Raw genomic sequence first — 22933 nt, forward strand, 5'->3', positions numbered from 1 at the left:
GCACACACGCACACATACACACACACACACACGGAAACAGGCCTTTTATAAAATCTGTTTGGCATTTCGAATGCCTCACATACTGTAATTATAAGTTGGGGCTCAAGATAATGTTTTTGACACATTTATGAAGCTGGCGAAGCTTCAGGACAGGATTACATCTGGTGACATTCTCTATGCTTAACTGCCTTTGTATGGCTTGTTTCATTCAGGTGTTTAAGAAAGTTATTCCATGAGCTACATTTTTGTGTATTTTTGTTTCATGAAGCATTTTAATGTTTCAGCTTCTGTACTGATGGTTACTCCCTTACTTAATGTGCTTTGTTAGGCCAATGATGTACTACCCTCAACATGGGTGTGCGAGCCAGGGCAGTAGGACACACCTAATCTTTTTGTGAGCCTGTTACCACACACACACCTACACACTTGTGGTTGCATATAGATTTATTGCCATTGTCTGGTCTCTAGCTCTCCTTGGCTTCATCCTCCAAACCCCCATGGTCAAATCAATAAAAATGGGATGGCAGCTCATTTCACATACATAGACAAGCATATTTGTGCCCAAACAGTGAAATAGAGTGTTGGAGAGGAGAGTCAAAGCAGAAAATAAATAAATGAAAAAAAAGAAAAGAAAAACTTCTTTAATAATTTCTGATACTACATTCAGGTATAATGCCAAGATGATGGATTATCTTTATTTATTTTTCATCTCTTTTTGATTTGGTAAGCTCTCATCATCAGGCGTGCGTGTCTGTAACTTTGTGTGCGTGTATGTGGCGCTCCCCAAAGATCACCTGTCAGTCAAACAGTATGGTGTGGGCACAGTGTGGTACTATGATGGCTCCCTACTTGGATTTCCTGTTCAACTCGTTTTGACATTCTGGATGGTTTTTTCTTTCTTTCTTCTTAATTTGTCTGTTGGCCACCGTTGTGGCCAGCTGTCACTCAAGAGAATACACACATATATGATCTCTAATTGTTGGGAAATAGTTAAACCACTCTACCATAATGAAAATCAAATAAATCATTGTTACTTTGACATTTACTGCTTATGCAAAATAAATCTATTTGTTAGCTGAAAAATAGATGTATTTTTCCTATTCCACGTTTGATAGACTGATAGACTTTTGCTCCCAGTGTGGCGTCAAAGGCGAGATGATGCGCTCTGATTAAATTAAATTAATGTATGGAAATGTCTTTCCCCTTGAAGTTGTAAATGATTATGAAAATGATATAAACATTTGCAATTAAAATGTGCAAACTGGCATGAAAAAAAATCCATTGGATGCCACTTTAATAAAAGTCAATTCTAGTTGACTAATCACTACTTGTTAAGGTATTTATTATCATTAATTCTACTTCATTTCCATTTCCATTTAGGATAAATAGATTACCCATGCTCTACATGCAAATGAACAAAGAACATGCAGAGAAATTAAGTCTATAGATGCGTTTTTTGAATTGTATGAGTACAGCTGACAACATATATCATGACTACATATCAATATCACTCTCTTCACTTAATTATGTGTTAAAGGATTTGAATGCAAAGGTTTGTGAAGGTCAGAGAAGCAAACTGGAGGTTGGAAATAGGATTAAGTGCTTAAAAAGCCACAGAGAGTAAATTTAAGAACACTGAGAGCAAGAAACAGCTGAGGGGCAGCCTTAAGATCCACAGTACAACTGTCTAGATAGGACTGCATAACATGCAAGCGGTCTACATTAACTTTACATGGCAGCTTGATTACTAAAGGTTTATTAAAAAATAAGTGCTATTTTTAAGTGATTTTTTTTTCACTTCATTTATTTTACATTGCATTTACTGTCTGTTTTTGACCAACTCACCTTTTGTATTTCCACAACAATAGCGAGGGACATGCAGGCAGCTGGATTCGGATGAGGTGCTTTAATTCTTTAACCATCTTAAATGCGCAAATAACCGAAAACACATATGTATACACACTAACAGACACACTTCCTGCAGTGAGATTAGTTATGGTCATGCCTGGCTGACTGAAATAGCTCATTCCTCATTGTGAATGCAACCTGAATAGACGGCGTTGGTGGTATTAATGTACGTGTGTACGAGTATGTGTTGCCCTTGGGCAAGCTGTCTTTCTGATGCCACGCAGCTCTTAATGCACAGAACAAAGGGTAATAGGTAATTAATATGCAATACACACTAATGTGCATTTGTGTGTGTTTGACTGTAAGGTTAATACGTAATTAATATGCATCATACACTGGCATCCCAGGCAATTAAGGATCCAGCGGTATCCGTTGATGCTTCTTAACGAACGTCCTCTTTAATTGGAAACATTTCACTGTAAACATGTTGATTTATATGACTGTCTGTCGTTTGGTGGGATTAGAGCGAGTAAGTGATTAAGGCAGAGAGAAGGAGACGTACTGAGATAAGGACTAAAATGAAAGAGAATTTAAAGTTAAGGACCACATACTGTGTCTGAACACTGGATTTAAATTCATTTATATGGGCTTAGAAAACTGTATGGATGCAAATATATTAAAAAAAAGATCTCTTATGTATAATTACATAGTATGTTAATGGATTATTACTGATCATACCAATGCATCAGATTGCTGGAGAACACTGCATACCGGACTACACAGTAAATTGTATATGTAGCTGTTGTAGTTGTTTTTACTGCAGTTATGTTGCACCACTGAACCACCAAACAGCCATAAAAAGATGAAATGAGGATGGAAACACAAATGGCTCACACCATTCTGTGACAACCACTTACGTTTCCATCTTTCCCGTCACTCTTCCAACAGCACACACAGTCAGCAGGACTGACCAAAAAGTAAACTTTGACTGAAGAAATCCAAATACTCACGAGGCTGAATTTCAATGCACTGCCTATATTGTTAGCAGATACTATTGTGAACTAATAAACCAGCTGAGGAAACACAGTAAATATCCTGTTCCTGTGTTTGTCCCACAGCAAACTACTGGCCTAACAATCATAAACACGTGTTTCAGGGTGTGCATGCATGAGATGTTTCATACCTTTATTATTTTTGTATTGCTGTGTTTGTGTGCCTCTGCTTGTGTGCATGTGCCAATGCATGCTCATATTTGTGCATGTTTCTATGTGAACACAAACAAAGAAGGATGATAATACCGTAATAATACACAATCGAGTGAATGGGGTTTTCCTTTCTGTTGGTTGACAGAGGAGGCCATTGTTCACAACTCATTTATTCTCACAATCAGACCACGAGCAGGAACCCAAAGGTCAAGCATCCAGGTCACAATAGCTTTCGAACCAAACCCAATGTATTGGCTCAGTAAGTGTCTAGAGAAAAAGAGTAAATATAAGAAATGTGTGATAAATCATAATATGCTGACTGGATGTCTTGGGAAAACAATTTAACTAGCCATAAAACATACTATAGTGCCCTTTCACCATTTAGCTGACATTAATTTACTTCCAAATATTAGACTCCATCAATGGACCAACAAGCATGAAGAAAAATTGCACAGATCCACAAACTAGGTGTACAAAGGTCGGGATCTCAGTTGTACAACCATGCTCTTGCAAAAAGGGGATAGGACAGTGATATGTGATGTGTATAAAATTAGGTTGTGAATTTCTTATGACTTTTAATTCACAAATTTGCATGTATGGTATAATCCACCTGACTCAACACAAAAAATAGCATGCCTGCATTGCATCATTGCTGTAGAGCTATGATGGTTTTATAAAACGGGTGAAACTCATCAACTTTCTTAAATGCATTATGGGTAATATAGTGCCAAAATGATCAGTACTAAGCTTCCACTGGCTCGGACTCTGGAGATGGCCAGGCTTTCATGGAAAGAACCTTGCTGCTGAATGAAGCATTTTATGAATATTTCAGCAACTGCAGGAATGCGTGCGTGTGTTTCTGCGTGTCTGTGTGGGTGCATGAGCGTTTGCTCTTCCATCTTTGTGAGGACAAATGGCTGGCCCATTTTCTTCAAAGAGATTTTCTTTTAGGGGTATTGTCTGAGTGAGGATGATGCATTTGTCTGTTAGTGTAACAAATGGGATTATGCAACTTGCTATGCTGGTTATGGCTCGGGTCAGAGGTATGGTAATGACAATGAGTCAATTAAGGTCTTCACAAGTATAGATAAAACCATGTGGGTGTGTATGCATGTTAACAGGGGCAAGGGTAAAAGAGAGGAAACTCTTCTGGGAAAGTCAGTTTACCCAACAAGCACTCAGGAAGCACTTTAGTTGTCATGACAGCATCACCACGTGGAGATGATGGGGGGAAGGGGGTGGGGAGAAAGCTGGAGAGAGAGCATGATGCAGGAGGAAAGAGTTCAATGAAAGAAGCCATTAGCAGATTCCAGTTGAGCAGGATCTAAAAGGAATAATGGTGGCTCTTTCCTTGATGAATCTAGTCAATTCATAGTTTAGGGGATGATGGTTTCCTGCCACTTGATATTTGCACTCTTTATCTTTGACTGTGATGAGGGATGGCAGAACATTTCTGTATGGGAATCTGAATACTCTAAACTCATATGACATGAATTAAAAAGACATAGATACAGGCTGGAAAGTATCTTACTTGAACTACTGGATGTTTTGGGTCCAGTGAATTCTGATATAGTGATCAAAAATGGACAACAGAAGTTAAGAAAAATGTTGTCTGTCATCAGAATCTGGTGTAAACAACATGAAAGCACCTAAGTAAGGCCAATCCTACCATCAATGTATAAAGGGTTCTAGCTGGTGGTGGTGGATGGTGTAATGATGTGCAGGATCTTTCCTGGTTAAACTTTGGACCTGTTAGTACCAACTGAGTACAGCCTAAATGAGTATTGTTGATGACCACGTCCATCTGGTTATTACCAGTGTACTCATCTTCTGATGGCTGTTTCCAGAAGAATAACGTGCCGTGTCACAAACCTCAAATAATCTCAAACTGTCTTGAACTTGAAAATGAGTTCACTATAGTGAAATGACCTCCACGGTCACCAGATCTTAATTAAGGATACAGCAGTGATTCATATAATTGATGTGCACCAATAAATATGCATCAGCTGCATGATGCTATCATGCCAATATAGACCAAAATCTCTGAAGGATATTTCAAGCATTTGCTTGAATTTCTGTTATGAAAAATTAAGGTAGTTTTGATGCAATAGCGGGACCAACTTAGTACAAGCAATGTGTTGCTAGTAGCATTCCCTCTTCTCCTGTAGTTTTTTTTTCTTATAATCTTACCATTAAGAGAAAAAAAGTACTACTTGAAATGGCATGGGAGATGAAAGAAAATGTTCTCCTCTCCTTTTAGGATGTAGGTCTATGCATTACAGGGAGTGCAGAATTATTAGGCAAATGAGTATTTTGTCCACATCATCCTCTTCATGCATGTTGTCTTACTCCAAGCTGTATAGGCTTGAAAGCCTACTACCAATTAAGCATATTAGGTGACGTGCATCTCTGTAATGAGAAGGGGTGTGGTCTAATGACATCAACACCCTATATCAGGTGTGCATAATTATTAGGCAACTTCCTTTCCTTTGGCAAAATGGGTCAAAAGAAGGACTTGACAGGCTCAGAAAAGTCAAAAATAGTGAGATATCTTGCAGAGGGATGCAGCAGTCTCAAAATTGCAAAGCTTCTGAAGCGTGATCATCGAACAATCAAGCGTTTCATTCAAAATAGTCAACAAGAAGCGTGTGGAAAAACCAAGGCACAAAATAACTGCCCATGAACTGAGAAAAGTCAAGCGTGCAGCTGCCAAGGTGCCACTTGCCACCAGTTTGGCCATATTTCAGAGCTGCAACATCACTGGAGTGCCCAAAAGCACAAGGTGTGCAATACTCAGAGACATGGCCAAGGTAAGAAAGGCTGAAAGACGACCACCACTGAACAAGACACACAAGCTGAAACGTCAAGACTGGGCCAAGAAATATCTCAAGACTGGTTTTTCTAAGGTTTTATGGACTGATGAAATGAGAGTGAGTCTTGATGGGCCAGATGGATGGGCCTGTGGCTGGATTGGTAAAGGGCAGAGAGCTCCAGTCCGACTCAGACGCCAGCAAGGTGGAGGTGGAGTACTGGTTTGGGCTGGTATCATCAAAGATGAGCTTGTGGGGCCTTTTCGGGTTGAGGATGGAGTCAAGCTCAACTCCCAGTCCTACTGCCAGTTTCTGGAAGACACCTTCTTCAAGCAGTGGTACAGGAAGAAGTCTGCATCCTTCAAGAAAAACATGATTTCCATGCAGGACAATGCTCCATCACACGCGTCCAAGTACTCCACAGCGTGGCTGGCAAGAAAGGGTATAAAAGAAGAAAAACTAATGACATGGCCACCTTGTTCACCTGATCTGAACCCCATTGAGAACCTGTGGTCCATCATCAAATGTGAGATTTACAAGGAGGGAAAACAGTACACTTCTCTGAACAGTGTCTGGGAGGCTGTGGTTGCTGCTGCACGCAATGTTGATGGTGAACAGATCAAAACACTGACAGAATCCATGGATGGCAGGCTTTTGAGTGTCCTTGCAAAGAAAGGTGGCTATATTGGTCGCTGATTTGTTTTTGTTTTGTTTTTGAATGTCAGAAATGTATATTTGTGAATGTGGAGATGTTATATTGGTTTCACTGGTAAAAATAAATAATTGAAATGGGTATATATTTGTTTTTTGTTAAGTTGCCTAATAATTATGCACAGTAATAGTCACCTGCACACACAGATATCCCCCTAAAATAGCTAAAACTAAAAACAAACTAAAAACTACTTCCAAAAACATTCAGCTTTGATATTAATGAGTTTTTTGGCTTCATTGAGAACATGGTTGTTGTTCAATAATAAAATTATTCCTCAAAAATACAACTTGCCTAATAATTCTGCACTCCCTGTATATAGTGGAAAAAATGTAATGTACTGAACAATTTTGAAAATACACAGAAAAAAATAAAACACTCAGAGTATTCATGTCACACTCAGATCCTTATCGGCACATGATGGTAATTCTACTAAAATGACAGATGCTTCATGATCATGTGTGTATCTCTGTGTTATGCAAGAGACTGTAATACCCTTGTCACCACAGCATCAACCACAAGCCTCACACTGTAAGTGTGAGCTGCTTGTTCACTATCCCCATAAATCCCTAGAGGGAGAAGGCAGAAAGCTTCTTCACATTACTACGCCAGTGAGACTGTTTTTGATGGCAGCATCACGACTGTGGCCAGATCAAGTTTGACATATGCTGCAGTGACGTCTGACAGGCAGGCAAACACAGAGGAACATCAGGGGAGCCATGGCACTGAAACAAAGAATCGTCAAGGGAAATCCAACTCTACCCCTGACACTTAGACAACTATCTCCAAACAAAATATTAAAAAATGTTGAGATGTATCCTGAAGATGCAATATCCTTCCAGTCACAACCAGGTTTTTTTTCTTTATTACAAGTAATTCTGTTAATTAAGGATACCAGTAGTCACACTTGTTTTAATTTGCATCCCGTATCTGCTGTCTTTCTCCTCATCCCCTCCCCCGACATCCCTTTCTCTCTCCCCCAACATTGCTGCCCGTATTGTACCTCTAAGTCTTTCTTCTTTTGTCATGTGAAATCAGTGTAGCCCAAATCCAAACATCACAAAGGCTCAATCCTGCTTCAGTCCACCTTTTTCCCCTCATTCTGAATCCAAAGCATTTAGCTCTTTTTTTTTCAACATCCAACATCCTGGTCATCCTGAATTCCCTTTTCTCCACATTGAATCTAGCCCTTATTCTATCACTGCACGCTTCTTTCAATATTTATTGCATCATTCCACTTCATCATTTTACTCTCACATATACCATTATTCCATTATTTACTTTCAATGCAGCCAACATTCCAGTCAATCTCTAATCATTGCAGCTGTAGATGAATTTCTTCCTATATGAATTTCACTCCAAAAACAATTTATTCAAATATATTTCAGGCCTTATTCCACCATTTCAACATCTCTCATCAACAATTCAATCATGATTGTGTTTTCAAGTATGTGTCCACCATATTGGTGACTGGACTTTTGATCATCTTTCTTGGCTTTCTGTACAAGCTAAATTATACTATGGCTTACTTGTATTTTTAAAGAAAACAATACTGTTAAACACACCACACTTTTTTTGTGCTCAGTTGCAGTATCCAGATGAAATTCATAATCATGCCACACGATTCTCAACCAACCACAATTTAGTAATTCCTCGTGTTAAAAGTAACTTTTTGAAAAACTCTGTTATATTCAGAGCATCGTTTCAGTGGAATAAGTTGCCTGAGGCAATAAGAGAATTGGCTTCAATTCATAATTTTAAAAATCACCTAAAAGCCTATTTAGGCAGTTTTTAATGTATTTGTAAAAATTGTAGAGGGTAATATCACTTGTAATGGAAATTGTGTATTTTGTTTGAGTGTTTTGTTTTGGTTTTCTGCTTTTATATAATTTTTAATATTCACATGTTTACATTTCAGTATTGTAAAACTTTACTGTAGATCTAATTGTTGTAACATTTTATTTGGAGATATTTGATGGCTTGGGCCCCAGGAAGACTAGCAACCACTGTTGTGGAAGCTAATGGGGTTCCTTATAAATAAACAAATAAACAAATCTTATATAAGACTGACAGATCAATAAGTTATGCCAACATATCTACATATTTAGGTTGAGGCCGTCCAATTAGCCTCTGCAGGCCTTTGCTCTGATAGTGGTTTAGCATGGAGGCTTCTCAAACTGTTCTGATGATGTCAAACTTTCTTGGGACTTGTTCTGAAAAATAAATTCAGTTTCCATTGCCATTTCAATATGGTAATGCAGCAAGACAAGGCCATTAATGCACCAATTTAAACATTTGTTTATGTAACGTTTTCAATGTTAAACATTGTTAATGCACATCAAAAATATTTTGCTACATTGTATATTCCAATAGCCAACCGGCTCAAATGTGAGAATTTAATGCCTCCTCTTTTTTGTATGGTTACTCTCATATAAAATAGTATCTTTTGTAAACAAGACCGCAGACTCTAAGGTTGTGTAACTTTTTTGTAATTTTTGTTTTCTGACATTTTGTAGACTAAATAATTTAAATATAAATTGGGTTTATTCTTAACCCATCTGAGGGCTGAGTTGATGTAAAAAAGGAAAATGTTAATTTTACTAACCCGATTTGTGTGACATGTCCTGACAAAGCTAATATATTTGCCTTTCTATTTAGCTCTTATTTAGTTAACCCTTAATTCAAGCATTCTTCCAGTGTTTCTTTCTATTCTCTCTAGTATTCAATCAAACAGGCCTCATTTCAAAGACTAAGTCAGTCTACACCCTCTTCCTTCTTTTCTCTCTCTTCATCCATCTGCCATTTCTATCCACAGTTATCCATTCTCTATCCCCATCACCCCTGGAACAACACTCATCCATCTCTTTGTCTCCATGCCCTCACACCCTGTGGTGAGAAATCTCCAATTTATCTTGTGTCCCCTTGTTTTGCCTTCACTTCTCTCTGTACTCTTCTCATCACTCTGTCTATCCATCAAACCATCTACCCATGGATGTGCTGCCCTCCTCCCTTCAGTCCTATTAGGCTTACAAAGCTGCAGGATAGCAGCAAAAAGGCTGAATGTACATTCATATTTATTATGATATACCATATGTATGAGTATCTGACAAAATTTGTTCTTTTACAAGACATTTATTTATAGAGTGTATACACACATATATATATATATATATATATATATATATATATATATATATATATATATATATATATATATATATATATATATATATATATATGTATTTATATGTATTTTTATATGTATGGCCACACAGTTGCTGCTCCACAGGGATGATGCACCATTTTCATAAATCCCTAAGAGCTCAGATTCTCCTTTACATGCTACAATTGTTTGGTGACTGAGTTATTTCCACAAATAGAGATGAACTTTTGAGAGAAAAGTATATGTGTGGGTGCTGTGTGTATGTATCTCCCAGATGCAGAGTAAAGACAGTTGTGTGATGTGTTGATAGTGAAAGAGGCAGATCTTTTAAACTGAGGAAAAAAGTGAGGGAAGAGTCAAAGACAGCTGCAAGAGCAGGAGAGTGCAAATGCACTGGATAGCAGAACCTGAAAAAGAAAAAAGTAGGATGGAGAAACAATGAATGATAGGCAGTCAAAGAAGAAAAAGAAGCAGACATATGAAGGGTTTAAGAAATGCAAGAGCAAAATGACCGGGTAATGGACAAACCAAGGTACAGAGAAAGACACACACCAAAGGAGTGAGAAAAAAATGGACGTGTGAATGAGATAGAGCAAGAGAGGTGAGAAAGATAAAGACAAAAAGGAGGATGAAGAGCTGTCCATAATGAGTTTTGTCCTACATTCACAAAGGCAACATTAAATCATGCTCTACTAAGCAGCACACACACTGCCAATACAGCCAGGGTTTACACATCTTCTCACTCACTGTAGTGTCCTCTGACCTTCAATCCATTGATTCACTGTCTACACATAAAATGTAGTTTTTACCAATGAGGCATCTCTCTTTAAAAAGTGCTATTCGTTTTTAATAGCACATATCCACTGAAAGAGCATACAATTAAAATTAAGGTTCTAAAAATCCAGCTCAACAGATCTGTACGACAACCATTTCTTAGCTAGAAACTACTCCTGTGCTGTCCATAAAAAGACACCAAATATGACTTCTAGCAGTATGGAGTCCAGGAATTCTTTCAGTGTCTGAAAAACAGAAATCAACACTTTACACTCCAATGTGACTGACTGAAATACACATGAAAAAGTGTTTACTAAGGCAGAGAACACATATGGTTACAAACCTGCTACTGAGGAAACCCTGCCATGTTTCTCTCTGTAGACATTTTCAAAGGGTACGTGTCACTCTAACAGTTTCATCTGTATACAAAACTGTAAAGACGAAAAACATCCCCCTGTAGCCTAATTAATAGTGAGGAATCTTTTCTACTCACTTCACTTCAGCTTGCTGTAAATATGGACTACAATTTGCGAAAAAAAAGAGATAAATGATATTACTGCGAGCTCCCGAGATTTGTTTTTATTCCAGAAGGTTTAACTAATGGCAAAAATTTGCATATCACACAACTTCATCTCCTAAGAATTCAGAACACTCCTTGGAGCTTGGAAAGACACCATGAAAACCAGGTAAACCCTGTAACTTTGTTCTGGCACAAGAAGGCAGAAAGAAAGAGCCCGTGGAGGCAGTTAGCTGCAAGACAAGGCAGGGTCAGATTTTATTACAGTGACATCAAAATAACACCTCACAACCCTTTACAAAAGTGCACAAAGGGAGTGCTGCTTTTTGACTGTTCTCTTTATAGCTCAGTCTACACCACCGAAGTACCGTTTTAATCTTTTGTGCTGTCCAGGCAAGCTTCATGCATTTGCAAATCCCTTTGCAGTTATATGCTTGCCAAGCCATTTTGGGTGGAAACCTTTTGGAATTCATAGATTTCTTTCTTTCTTTCTTTTTTTTTTTTTTGTATTTTAATACTCTGTAATGATGTCACTGTCCTGTTACTTTAAAAAAGTCATCAAAAAAGTTTTCCTTTGTTTTGCATTTTGTTTTACTTGCAGAATGATGAATGTGAATATGCATAGCATGTAGAGAAAGTGCACAAGGCTACAGAAGTTTGGGAGCTTCCCTCCAGCATAAGGTGCAGCAAAGTACTTTGATGACAAACCCTTTGTAGCCAGGCCTCGTACCAGAGACCTCACAAGACAAAATAAGTACAAGCTCATGTTTGGTGAGGGCCTGTTTAGCCCAAGGCTTATAATGTTTCTTTCTTAGTTTAGCATGTTAGCATGCTAATATTTGCCTATAGACGGTACTAAGGAATCAAGACTACACCACTCAGCAGATCCTGAGTCAAGTCTTCACATCATTATTTAACAATCCATCAAGTTTTTAGAACCGACTTGAATGCCAACAGCAGCATTGTTAGCATGCAAAAACACAGCTGCAGTCTGTTTAATAAACTAAAAGCGTTAGCGTGACCAACAACGAAAACAGAAGTAAATGTGCAAGTAGGTGTTAAAAAATTTAAGTCCTTGAGTCAAGCATCAAAACATGTAAAATATGTTAACGAGGCACAAGAAGTCACAAAAAGTCTGCGTCATTTTTCAGCGAAACTGCTGTACTTACAGTGTACAGTAATTTTGAATATTCTCCAGGCTTCAGCTGACACAAGTGGTCAAATCAAAAGTTATCAAATGGCAGAAGTCTGTAAAGCATAATTAGCTGTGTATAATTAGGTGGCAAGCTAATGAGTGGTAATCACAGTACTGTAGAGCCATTCTTTTATCTTTTGCATGTGCATTCCAGTCAGTATTCATGCAGTAGTACACAGCAGTATAGCTTCAAAGATGATCCTTTTATTTTAATAATACTGAGACAGTAATTGGTTCTTAATATTCATGATCACAAAAATGCTGTTCTGGAACTTTTTTTTTTTTTTTTGCCTTCTCAGCCTGTAACCGTAACAGTAGTCTGGCTGTCTGTACAGTCTGTGGGAGAATGACTTCAGGCAGGCCAGTGGTCTACTGACAGCTATTTCCTAATGATCTCCCCACAGATATTTCATATCTGACAAAGTGAAGCTACTGTAGAGCTACTGGAGAGATGGTTCACTTTTTTTACCATTTGATTATTGAGAACTAATCAAAGCTTAGTTCTCTTTTGGTTCTGAAAGAAAAAAAACCCTACTATTAGACCTCTTTCACATATTGTCATCTGCCAATCACCCTCCTTTAACATTCAATCCAGTTTCCACATGCACATATCTAAATCAGAAAAGCTAAAGAATAAAACTTCCACATCAGTAGCTCACAAACAAATCATGTATTTAATCACTAGAGACTGGTACTTACTTGGGAGAAGACTGTGTGAAAATAAAAAGCACAAAGAGTGACCAAATCACACATTTCACTTTACTGTATCACATAGCGTCGTGCCATTGTAACGAATGTTCTCTGAAATTTCTTCTTCTTAAAGTCCACCATGCCGTTCAAAGCTACTCTCAGTTGCATAAGTGGAGTTTAGCGTGCAAATAATTGAGTAATTTAAAGGCAGCGTAGGGGAAGACTGAAGAGGTTGAAAGGAGAGAAAAATACATAGACCCTAGGTACCCATGGAAATAGCAGTTAAGGTCAGTGGTGGGAATGTTTGGGCACGAGCTGGAGCAGAACAGTATGAGAGCAGCAAAGTGCTGCAGGCCACAGGGGAATACCCTCCACTAAGCTAGAAAGAAACACTCACAGACTCACGCAGCAACAGCGTAAGAAGCACTCTTGCTAAAAGAATAAACAGATCCATGCACACACTCAAGCACACTATACTAAAAATAAACATGTGCATGGATATGAAAATACACACAGGATGAAGACAGCAACCAAAACAAACAAACATGTATGTGCACCCACAGCCCTAAAAAGGTAACAAAATAATGTGATGACTAGACAGATTAAGAAACTGGATCTTTAACTTCAATTAATCATCTTAAAAGCTGCTGATTTATTCAAAATGATCTTATTAGCTCAATTTCACAACAAACTTTACCCTCTCACCTTGACAAGATCCGTTGATTTCCTCAAATCCCGGCTGGCAAACACACTTCCCAATGGGCACCAGCCACTCTCCCTCTGTGCTGCAATGCATCCTGGGAGGCTCGTATAAAGGCAGGGAGTTATTGACACAGCGGCCCACTACCTCTACCAGCTGTGAGGCTTCTGAGCCTGGGATTGTGTCAGGGAACTCAGCCAAGCTCTTCACCAAGAATGGGCAGCGTTTGTAGAAAACCCTCACTGAGACTAAAGCAATGCAGGCCCCTAAATCCTGAAATGCCAAGTAGAAGCCTTTCCGGGTCAGAGGACCTAAATCGCGGACTTCAGTGTTAAGCTTCATCACACGATCCCCAAGGTCCAGCTCAGTGAAGCTCTCATCAGCTGCTATGGTATCAATTTTGATGTACCTGCTCTCCTTCATTGCCCTGTCTTCCTCTTCTGTCATCCCGGTACCATCTCTCATCTCTCCTTCCTCCATCTCTTCTTCGTCCCCATCTGTTTCATAGTAATACATATTAAAAGTCTCCTTGCAGGTCCCGACACCCCCTGGCAGGCTGTTGCAGTCTCTCAGGGTGAACTTGAGCTCAATAAATACCCGCTGGGCACCCTCAGTCAGGATCCAGTTGGTGTGGAGCCAGTTGTTCTGGTTTTGCTCCATCACACGGCATACTTGGTAGGTGTGGATGGGAGCATAGTTCTCGTCTACTTCCCCAATCTCCTCCCACTGAAAAAGAAAAAAAAAACCCAAAATATTAGTGGAAAGACCTTGTTCCTTTCAAATGATTAAATGCTTAATATTCCCATGCACATCCTGCATTCAAAACATCACTAAAGTCAATTTTACAACATGCTTAAAGTACAGAAAAATGTTTTGATGAAATGGCTTTAAATTTGTTATATACAAGAATATTTAGTAGCTAATGCATCAATGTGTGAATATTACTTTACTATGGTCACTGCTTGAACCTCCAAAGAGTCACAACATCAATTTAATAGGTGTGTGGGGATAATCGTATTTTAAAACTCAAATTTATATCGGTAGTTTTTAGCATTCTGATTTTTTAAATTAATCCATTAACAGTTACCAACAGTCAGCCCAACTACAGTTTAGTCTTAAACTTAAACTTAATATTAATATTAATAATGTACCATCTTATTCTAAAAATGTAAGAGTGTAACACACAGTACAATATTACCAAAATGTATAAAGTATAAAACACATTTTTTTTTCAAAACCATAAGTCATCCTTAGTAACACACTTACAGTATTACATCATAACATTTTCAGTCTACTAGGACAAACTTGTCTAATTAAGCATGCTTATAATTCTACATATAACAATGAAGTAAACAGTAAATTCTAGTATGTTGCCTGTATTGTTTAAAAATGTGAAATTATACTCATACAGAGAATCTGACACCGTGGTAATACTTTAAGAATGAGCAACAGAAATGCTTTTCTGAAAGGATTAACGCTGGTGTGGAAATTTTAACGGTGTGTTTGTGTGTGTGTGCATGCATGTTAGTGTGTGTGTGTCAAGGTATAGATAGCAAAATAATCCTCATCACTTCCACCTCATTTCCTCCTACTGCAATAGAGAGAAAGGAATGAGATCGTGTTAAAGGGTACATATGCATTTACCATGAGTGAGGGGTGGCGTTCTTGTCAGCAAAAAAAAAAAAAAAGAGGATTTAACCTGCACCTGTGTGTTCATCTGTAGCACCATATCTCTAAAGGAGAATGTGTGTGTCTGTGTGAATCCATTTCTGCATGTGCATATATGCAAATTACCTTGTCAGCATTCAAGTGTGTGTGAGCATATGCATCCATGCATGTGTGCGTGTGTCAGACAGCAGCATTAATTCCCTCTGCAGGTCTCGTGGGAGATGGCTATTATCTGCATCACTAGCCCTCTCTCATGACTAATATAGGCGCTTCATCATGTCACTGTAATATGGCCAGAGGGACCAGACTATGATCTGGTGTTATGGCTTAATAGCCCATATTAATCAATCCTTGCTGATCCATTGTATACAACCCTCTGTCTTTATCTTTTCGCTCTCTTCTCCCTGTCTCGTTCTCCAGCTGTCTTTTTTTTTTTACACTTTCCCTGATTAAGTGTGTCTCTTTTGTTTTGTCTCTTTTGTTTTCTGATTGTAATTATTCAGTTTCAGAATCATTTGATAATGGATGCAGACATTTAAGTATTTATAGATATTGTGTGCACACGCAGTGTGTTAATAGTCTTGCACCTTTATCTTTGTAACAAGCAATTTCACTTTTAGTCTTCCTGAAATTGTTGGAAAGCGAATCATCTTATGCGATTTACTAAAACGCTGTTTGAGGATTTAAACTTTGTTCCTGAGTTCGGCTTAGACCTAGGTCTTGATTGGTGGTTTGAGTGTATTATGCTAATGAGGGTCTTCACATATATGGAGTGCAAACTATTCAAAGATATCTGTTTTTAATTGTGTGCCAGTCCCCATCTCCACCAGACCTCAGCCCAGTCAGTCCCAGTACAGACATTAAGCCTCTTACTTGTTAGATCGCACAGATCCACAAGCCTGCTCTGAGATTTACACAGCTTAACACATACACACACACACAGAGCCACACAGCGTCATTATTGGTATCCCAGCGGGGAGTTGAACAGACGACCTCCTCTCACTCTGCCTTGAACAAATTGGTTCGGCATGTGTGCTTGGAAGTGGTGTTGCCATTGTTGCAATTGGGAGTCCTCCCACTTTGTAGCTCAACTGTATTTATAGAGTTTAATTACTAATGTAAATAGGATATGATACTTGAGCTAACACTTTAAAGTGAATAATCAAACAATTATTTAGCATAACCCATTTACAAGCAAACAGCCACTAAAATGAGTAACAAAATGTTACCAAGGTTCATCCTTTGGCTTTCCAAAAAATGCCGCTGATGTAGAAACAGACTGCTCTAAGACTTTTTAGTTGCACCTACTGGAGGAACACACTTTGATCTGTGCACAGAACAGCACAGCAGTAAGGTTGCAGTTGCAGAACCACATTCATAATGTGAGGGAATGTATTGAAACAGTCAGTCTAAAAGTTAATCACACAATAAACTCACCTAATGCTAGATCTATTTCAACTTTACTTTCTTCCTTCTCAATCACTCCAGAAATAACCTCTCGATTCAGTGCATAGACCTAACTTTGTGTGCAGACTGCCTCTTCATGATGTGAAAGGGGAATGATTTTCTATCCCCACCGACAGTAAACTAGTGGATTTACCAGGTCATGTTTTTCAGAAGACTTAGACAATATCCTAGTACCTCAGAAACAACTGTGACCAATTACATCAATCAGGACAACTTTATGTTACATTGGTTTTCAATCTATTTTCACAAAGCTAATGGTAAGCTAACAACAATATATTTTGTCAAGCAGCAGGGTTTTGAGAAGCACATATATGTCATTACTTTGTCACACTAAAGCACAACTATCTGCATGACTTGGAATTTTTTTGCCAATTTGGAAAAGCTGCTATTCCTGTAGGAGTGCAAATGGTCCCAACACTCAGTCTAAAGAGATTAAGATCTCTTTCATTTGTGTGTCATTTCATCTCCACTTTGCTCCAAACTAAAAAAAAACCAACTCCCCTATAGGCATCCTTCTAGCTCCTCATTAGTGTGTGTGTGTTTAGTTTTGGGGGTTTTTGGACTGTTATATGTGTATTTTTGTGTGTCACATCTAGTCTGAAGACCCCCTGTGGTTGTGCTGAGTGCCTTTCCGGCTGCAAGTCTACAACGCTGTAACCAACTTATTATTATCACCCATTACTGCTGACCATCATGACACTGTAATAGAACTGGCCCTTTTTCTTCTTAACACTACCAGTGCCACTACTCCCCACACACACACACACACACACACACACACACACACACACACACACACACACACACACACACACACACACACACACACACACACCTCTTTCCATCTATGGCCTCCTCTCTCATTCCCCTGATTTATTTTTTTTCACCCATGTCTATCATCGTTTTCCCTTTGTGTCCTTTATTCTTACTTTAATTATACAATCTTAAAGTCTAACAAAGTGAATGCAGGTTGCCTTCTTCCTCCTCTGACTTCTCATCTTCCAATATTTCCCTGATTTCAGTTAACCTCTCTAATTTTTTCAAACTACTTTGTCTTTCTTGCAACACTGCAACACTTATTTGGCTTCCCCATTCACTTCAACTTGTCCGCTTTCTTTTCTTTCTAACTCACCTTGTCTTCCTTTCATCTTTCTACTGTAACTGGAAAGAAAATCAGCTAAATAGTATATAATCTGCTGCACAAAACAAGCCTGCTGTAAGCTGTCATTGGGATATCATTTAGCATCTGTGCTCAGCCACAGTTCTTGAAGTCTGTTCGGTACTTTTGGCGTTAGCCTGTCTTTATCTTCGGTCAATTGAGCACAGTGAATCAGTGGATACAGCTGATGAAAAAGAGCTCTCTAACTGGCTGTTCAGCCAAGGGAATCAGTGATTACATCAATTTAGTCTGGTTTTGCTTTTTTTAAATTTCACCTCATAAATGAAACTGTATGGTAGAGTTGAATGACTCTCTGATTACCTAATCAGTGAGCAGTTAAACGTAAAAGATTAATTGTACAGTGTGTTGTTAGAAACTGAAAAGTTCTGAATCATGAACTTCAGAGTTCCAAGTACTGAAGCTGTTTATAATTTCATAAGACTGCAAAACACATAAACAAATGAAGTATTTTGTCACTATAACAAGCCAATTATAAAAGGTATCAGTAATTTTGGGTGTAATAAATATACTTAAATAGCAGTTAATTATGTCGAGGATACCACAAATATCTTGGCCAGTTTCTCTAATTATTATGTGCCAAAGTTACAGTCCTATTCAAAAGTCTGAAACCACCCCTCCTGCCTTTATATTTTGCTTCCAAGGAGTCTGAGGTTCTTGTAATTTTTTTAAAGTGGTCTTGAGCAATTGTTCTCCAGGCTTTCTGAAAGTTTTTATTTGGAAAATGGATACCTTTTCACACATTTTCAGTCCAGTTCTTGTATTTAACCACTGTCAGAGATTTTTTTCTGTTGTTGGTTTTTTTTAGCCACTTAAATCTCACCTATGAATCATTCAGGCAAAAAAGGTCCCTATCTGGAGGAATAGACCAGTGTTTTGTCCACACATAACAGATCATTTAGCAAAGAATTAACTTTAAATTCTACCTTTAGACACTTTCTTACAAGCACCCTGTTGCAAAAACACACAAATTTCTAATTTATTTAGTTAAAGCTATGAAAAATGTCAACAATAACACAGTCTGACAGGCATAAAATAGTAACAGTAAAACAAGAACTAGAGGAAACAACAGCAGATGAACAGTATTTGAAAGTCCTTAAGAAATATGGAACAAGGCCCTTCCCGGGGGTGGCTGTAGAGAAGCCATTCTTAAGGAAGGGAAACAGGGAGAAATGGTTGAAGAATGCTAAATTACAAAGGAACTGGGCTGAATTACGTAGAAATGGGTCTGATGGAGTGATGAATCCAAATTATAAAAAAATGACTCAAATCACAGTCAACACGTAAGAACGAGGTCAGAAGAGAGGTACAACAGTGAGTGTCTAACATGGTGGAAGCTCTGTCATAGTTTGAGGCTGCATTTCTGCCAGCGGTGTTGGAGATCTTGTCAAAATTGTGTGGAATTATCAACAAAGAAATATCAATTCTATCTGGAAAGCATGAGAGGACTTTTAAAATGTCCTTCAAGAACCCAGAAGAACTATTCTTGCAGACTACTTAAAGAAATTACAAGGGAACTTGCCTGAGGCTGTATTGAAGAATAAAGGTGGTCATACTAAATATTGACTTTCCAGCTCATTAGAATTGTACAAACTCTGCTTTTGCATTATATATAATGCATGTATGTTTGCACATTTCAATAAAACCCTGCACACACTCCCCATTTTCCTAGCAAAACATAAAGAATTGGTGGCCCAAGATATTTGAACAGCACTGTGCGTGGTGGTCTTTTTTAATGTAGAGCACATAACTAGAATTTATTATATGACCCTAAACATCTAAACATAATTAATTAAACATAAAAGTCATATCCAAACTATCAGTAAATGCTCCTCCACTGGCAATAGGGAGATATACAGTTGATATCAACATTGAAAAAAAGTTCAAATGTTGATGAATCAAAACTCCTCCATGTTTAGCCTCAATTACGACAGCATTTCTTGCTCAGTCTTTTCATGTGCAAACAATTGTCAGTCTCTGGTGCTGAAAAATGAAACCAAATAGTGCAGTTTCTTCACTGGCCAGATGAGGCTTGGCCTCAAGTCAATCCTAATAGAACTTAGGGTAAAATAAGCAGAAAAAAGTAGCATGTTTACAGCCTGTTTTAAAAAGCTGTTTTGGTCTTTCCCCCATTCACATGAACACACAACACCACAACAAGTTCAATAATTGCCTTATCATCCGCTCTCTACCTATGATTACATCCCAGTGAAAATAAAGCTACTATATTTTACCTTTTAGATTTCCAATTTCCAATTGCTATTGTCCTTATTTCGGGAACTTTCTCCTCTATCAAAAATAGTTTAAGATGAAAGCATTCTGTTCTCGAGATCAAAGAAATACTGGTTTCTCATGCTTCTCATGCATATCTTCATCTGGAAAAATCCCATTTTATCGTTCTATATATCCAGTTCTCCCTACTTCTCTTTCCATATTGCCAGAATAAAGATCCAAGTCTCAATAAACAAAAATAACTCTGGGTACCAGCCAGCGAGGCCTGGTGATTTTTTTCCACTTAGACTTCCAAATTAGATTAGAAACAGCAACTTCCAGAGGTCTTTTTAAACTTCGGTTAATGTTGAGCTTGTGTATAGAGAAAAGATGTGGATAAAGAAGCGAAGAAACAACAACTCTAAACAACAAAGTTCAAGGAACTCATCGTAAACACAAACCAGCTTTTAGAAACAGGATTTTATAACACAGTATTCATGATTTTCCACTCCAAGTATCCAATTTCAAGCTACCATGTAAATCACTAGAGTGTTTCCCTCTCCTACTTCAAGACATTTATCTGTTACAGTAATTATGCTGTGTTTGGTGTTACTGCATTCTCTGAAATCTGTCCAAGTTTTTCAAGGTCATCCATCACATTTTAAGACACATTTAAAGCTCTTACTTTAATCCCTTTTGTTTAAATTCAAGTTTAAAAAACTGTCAAATCTTTACTTTAAAAAAAAACAATGCCAAAGGAAGCAAAGAGAAGAGTAAGAGTCAAAGGCAAGTAGAGGACAAGAATAAGAAGAAATTGGAGATGAGGAGTCTTGCACATGTTCAGGGACATGGAAGAATGGAAGTAAAGGCAATGATGGGGATGAAGGGAAAAGGAGAAAACCAGGAATAAATCAAGCCATCTGGAACATGAGACTTAAAAAAAATCATTAAATAAATAACTTTCGTGCCTTTTCAAGTACTTATTTAGCCAAAATTTGAAGTGTGAAAGTGTGTGCTTGTGTGAAAAAAAGTCCAAGACTGCAAATAGTGTGCTGTTGTACCAACACTGAACACGTTATAATGGCCAACTGGGAAATAAAGACATGTTTGGTGTGTCTTTGTTAGACAACCCCCCAAAACGAGTCGTCTTAAAAAGCAGCTGAATATAAACATAACAACTAATTAAGACATCGTTAAGGGATCCTTGGATTGTCTAATGAAGTCCTTTATTTCCTCTCTCCATCTCCCCTAAACGTAGTTATTTATGCAGCTGTACTGTTAAAAACCCGCACGCCATAATGAAATCTTCATTAATATGATTGCACATACGGCTGCTTTTGTCAGCACTATCTTTCCCATCTACATACCGCCACAGAGTGGGCTGTGATTTGAATACTCAAAGCTAAGAAAATGCTATGGTCAGCACTATTGGTACGGTGTGTATAGCTGCATCTTTTCAGAGAAGATTTGCCAGTAGGAGATTTTTAATGTGGATCAAATCGATGCACAAAACATTTCTGTTTAAATAAGCCACGGCACTGTAAACCCCCAGATGTTCCACACTTCCATTTTTCACGTAAGTATGACAGACTCAGTTGTAGCTTAATGTCTGATGTTCTAAGGTAGTATTGAAAATCGAAAAGACATTAATCATTTTTAAAGCACCATTTTTCCTCATTAAAATACACTATATAATACCATGAAATAACAATTTAGTAAGTCTAGTAAGTCATTCTCTAATTAGCCTTCACCTTGGGAATACTTGGAAATGGAAAGTCAACTCCTGGCTTGAGAATAAAATATTCCATGGTGACTTTCGATATATTATTCATGAATTCAATTTACCCTGATAATGAACTGAAAGTTCTTGGAAATAAAATGATCTTTCACCTTGATAAAACAAAAGAATAACTTACAGTATGCTTCAGTGTAAACTATAATTATAAGTGTCTTTTGATTTACACACAAATGAGTTTACTTTCCTAATGGGTAAGAAAAAAAAGATCACTAATCATGAATCAAAAACATCATAATTGCTAACAGCTGACTGCAGCATCTGTAAAAATGGAGATTTAGTATTTGTCTAATCTCACCCACACTTTTATAAATCAACACCTTTTCGATACATCTTAGAAAGAGGTATACTCACCCCATTCTTAGGGTAGGCCACCCATCCCAGGTCTCCCATCACAGAGCGGGAATCCAGCAGGTTCACTGTTGAAGGTTGGGAATACAAAGAATTGTTAGTAAAGATGAGCAACAAGCTGATTCATTAGAAATGCAAAAGGAAGAAGAAATATAAATCCTCACTTTGTTTACCCCTCCCTTATTATACCAAGTCACCAAGATAAAATGATTTACACATATTCAGCTAATGAAGGCCAGGGCTTGCTGCATCACAAAGCCTGATTGGTGAATAGACTCAACTGGATGTGCTAAGAACTGATGACACCTTAGTCACAAAGAAATGCTTAAGAAAATAGAAGCCAGACATTATACCTATTACAGATTCATTCATCAGAGCAAATATTTGCCCAAGTCAAAGGATTTCTATCCACATTCATTTGTCAAAAATAATTCCACATATAAAATCTATTGAATTAGAATGTGTGCGTGAATGAGAATGTGGGATCTTGCTAACCAAAAACTCCCACACAACTTTGTACGCACAATTCAGTGTCTGCAACATAACTCAAACTCAAACTAATCCATTAAAAAAAAGGAAAACCTCCCTGCTCAGCTTCCCGGCTGAAAGCTGTCAAGTGCAATTACTTGATCACTTCAAATCCTTAAAGTGTG

General features: G+C 37.9%; 1 protein-coding gene across 1 annotated transcript in view; it reads right to left on the minus strand.

Annotated features, from left to right (window-relative positions):
• Positions 1–22933, minus strand: part of epha5 (EPH receptor A5) — a 64796-nt gene that overhangs the window by 37387 nt on the left and 4476 nt on the right. Inside the window, exons 2-3 of the mRNA XM_085413622.1 lie at positions 22284–22348; positions 13617–14337 (exon numbers count right to left, since the gene is read on the minus strand). Of these exons, the coding sequence (XP_085269748.1) occupies positions 13617–14337; positions 22284–22348 (786 nt within the window). The remainder of the gene's footprint in view (positions 1–13616; positions 14338–22283; positions 22349–22933) is intronic.

Source organism: Rhamphochromis longiceps, linkage group LG7, assembly GCF_057381845.1.
Source record: "Rhamphochromis longiceps isolate RC_006_pf linkage group LG7, R_longiceps_female_GT1.1, whole genome shotgun sequence".
Taxonomy (NCBI): domain Eukaryota; kingdom Metazoa; phylum Chordata; class Actinopteri; order Cichliformes; family Cichlidae; genus Rhamphochromis; species Rhamphochromis longiceps.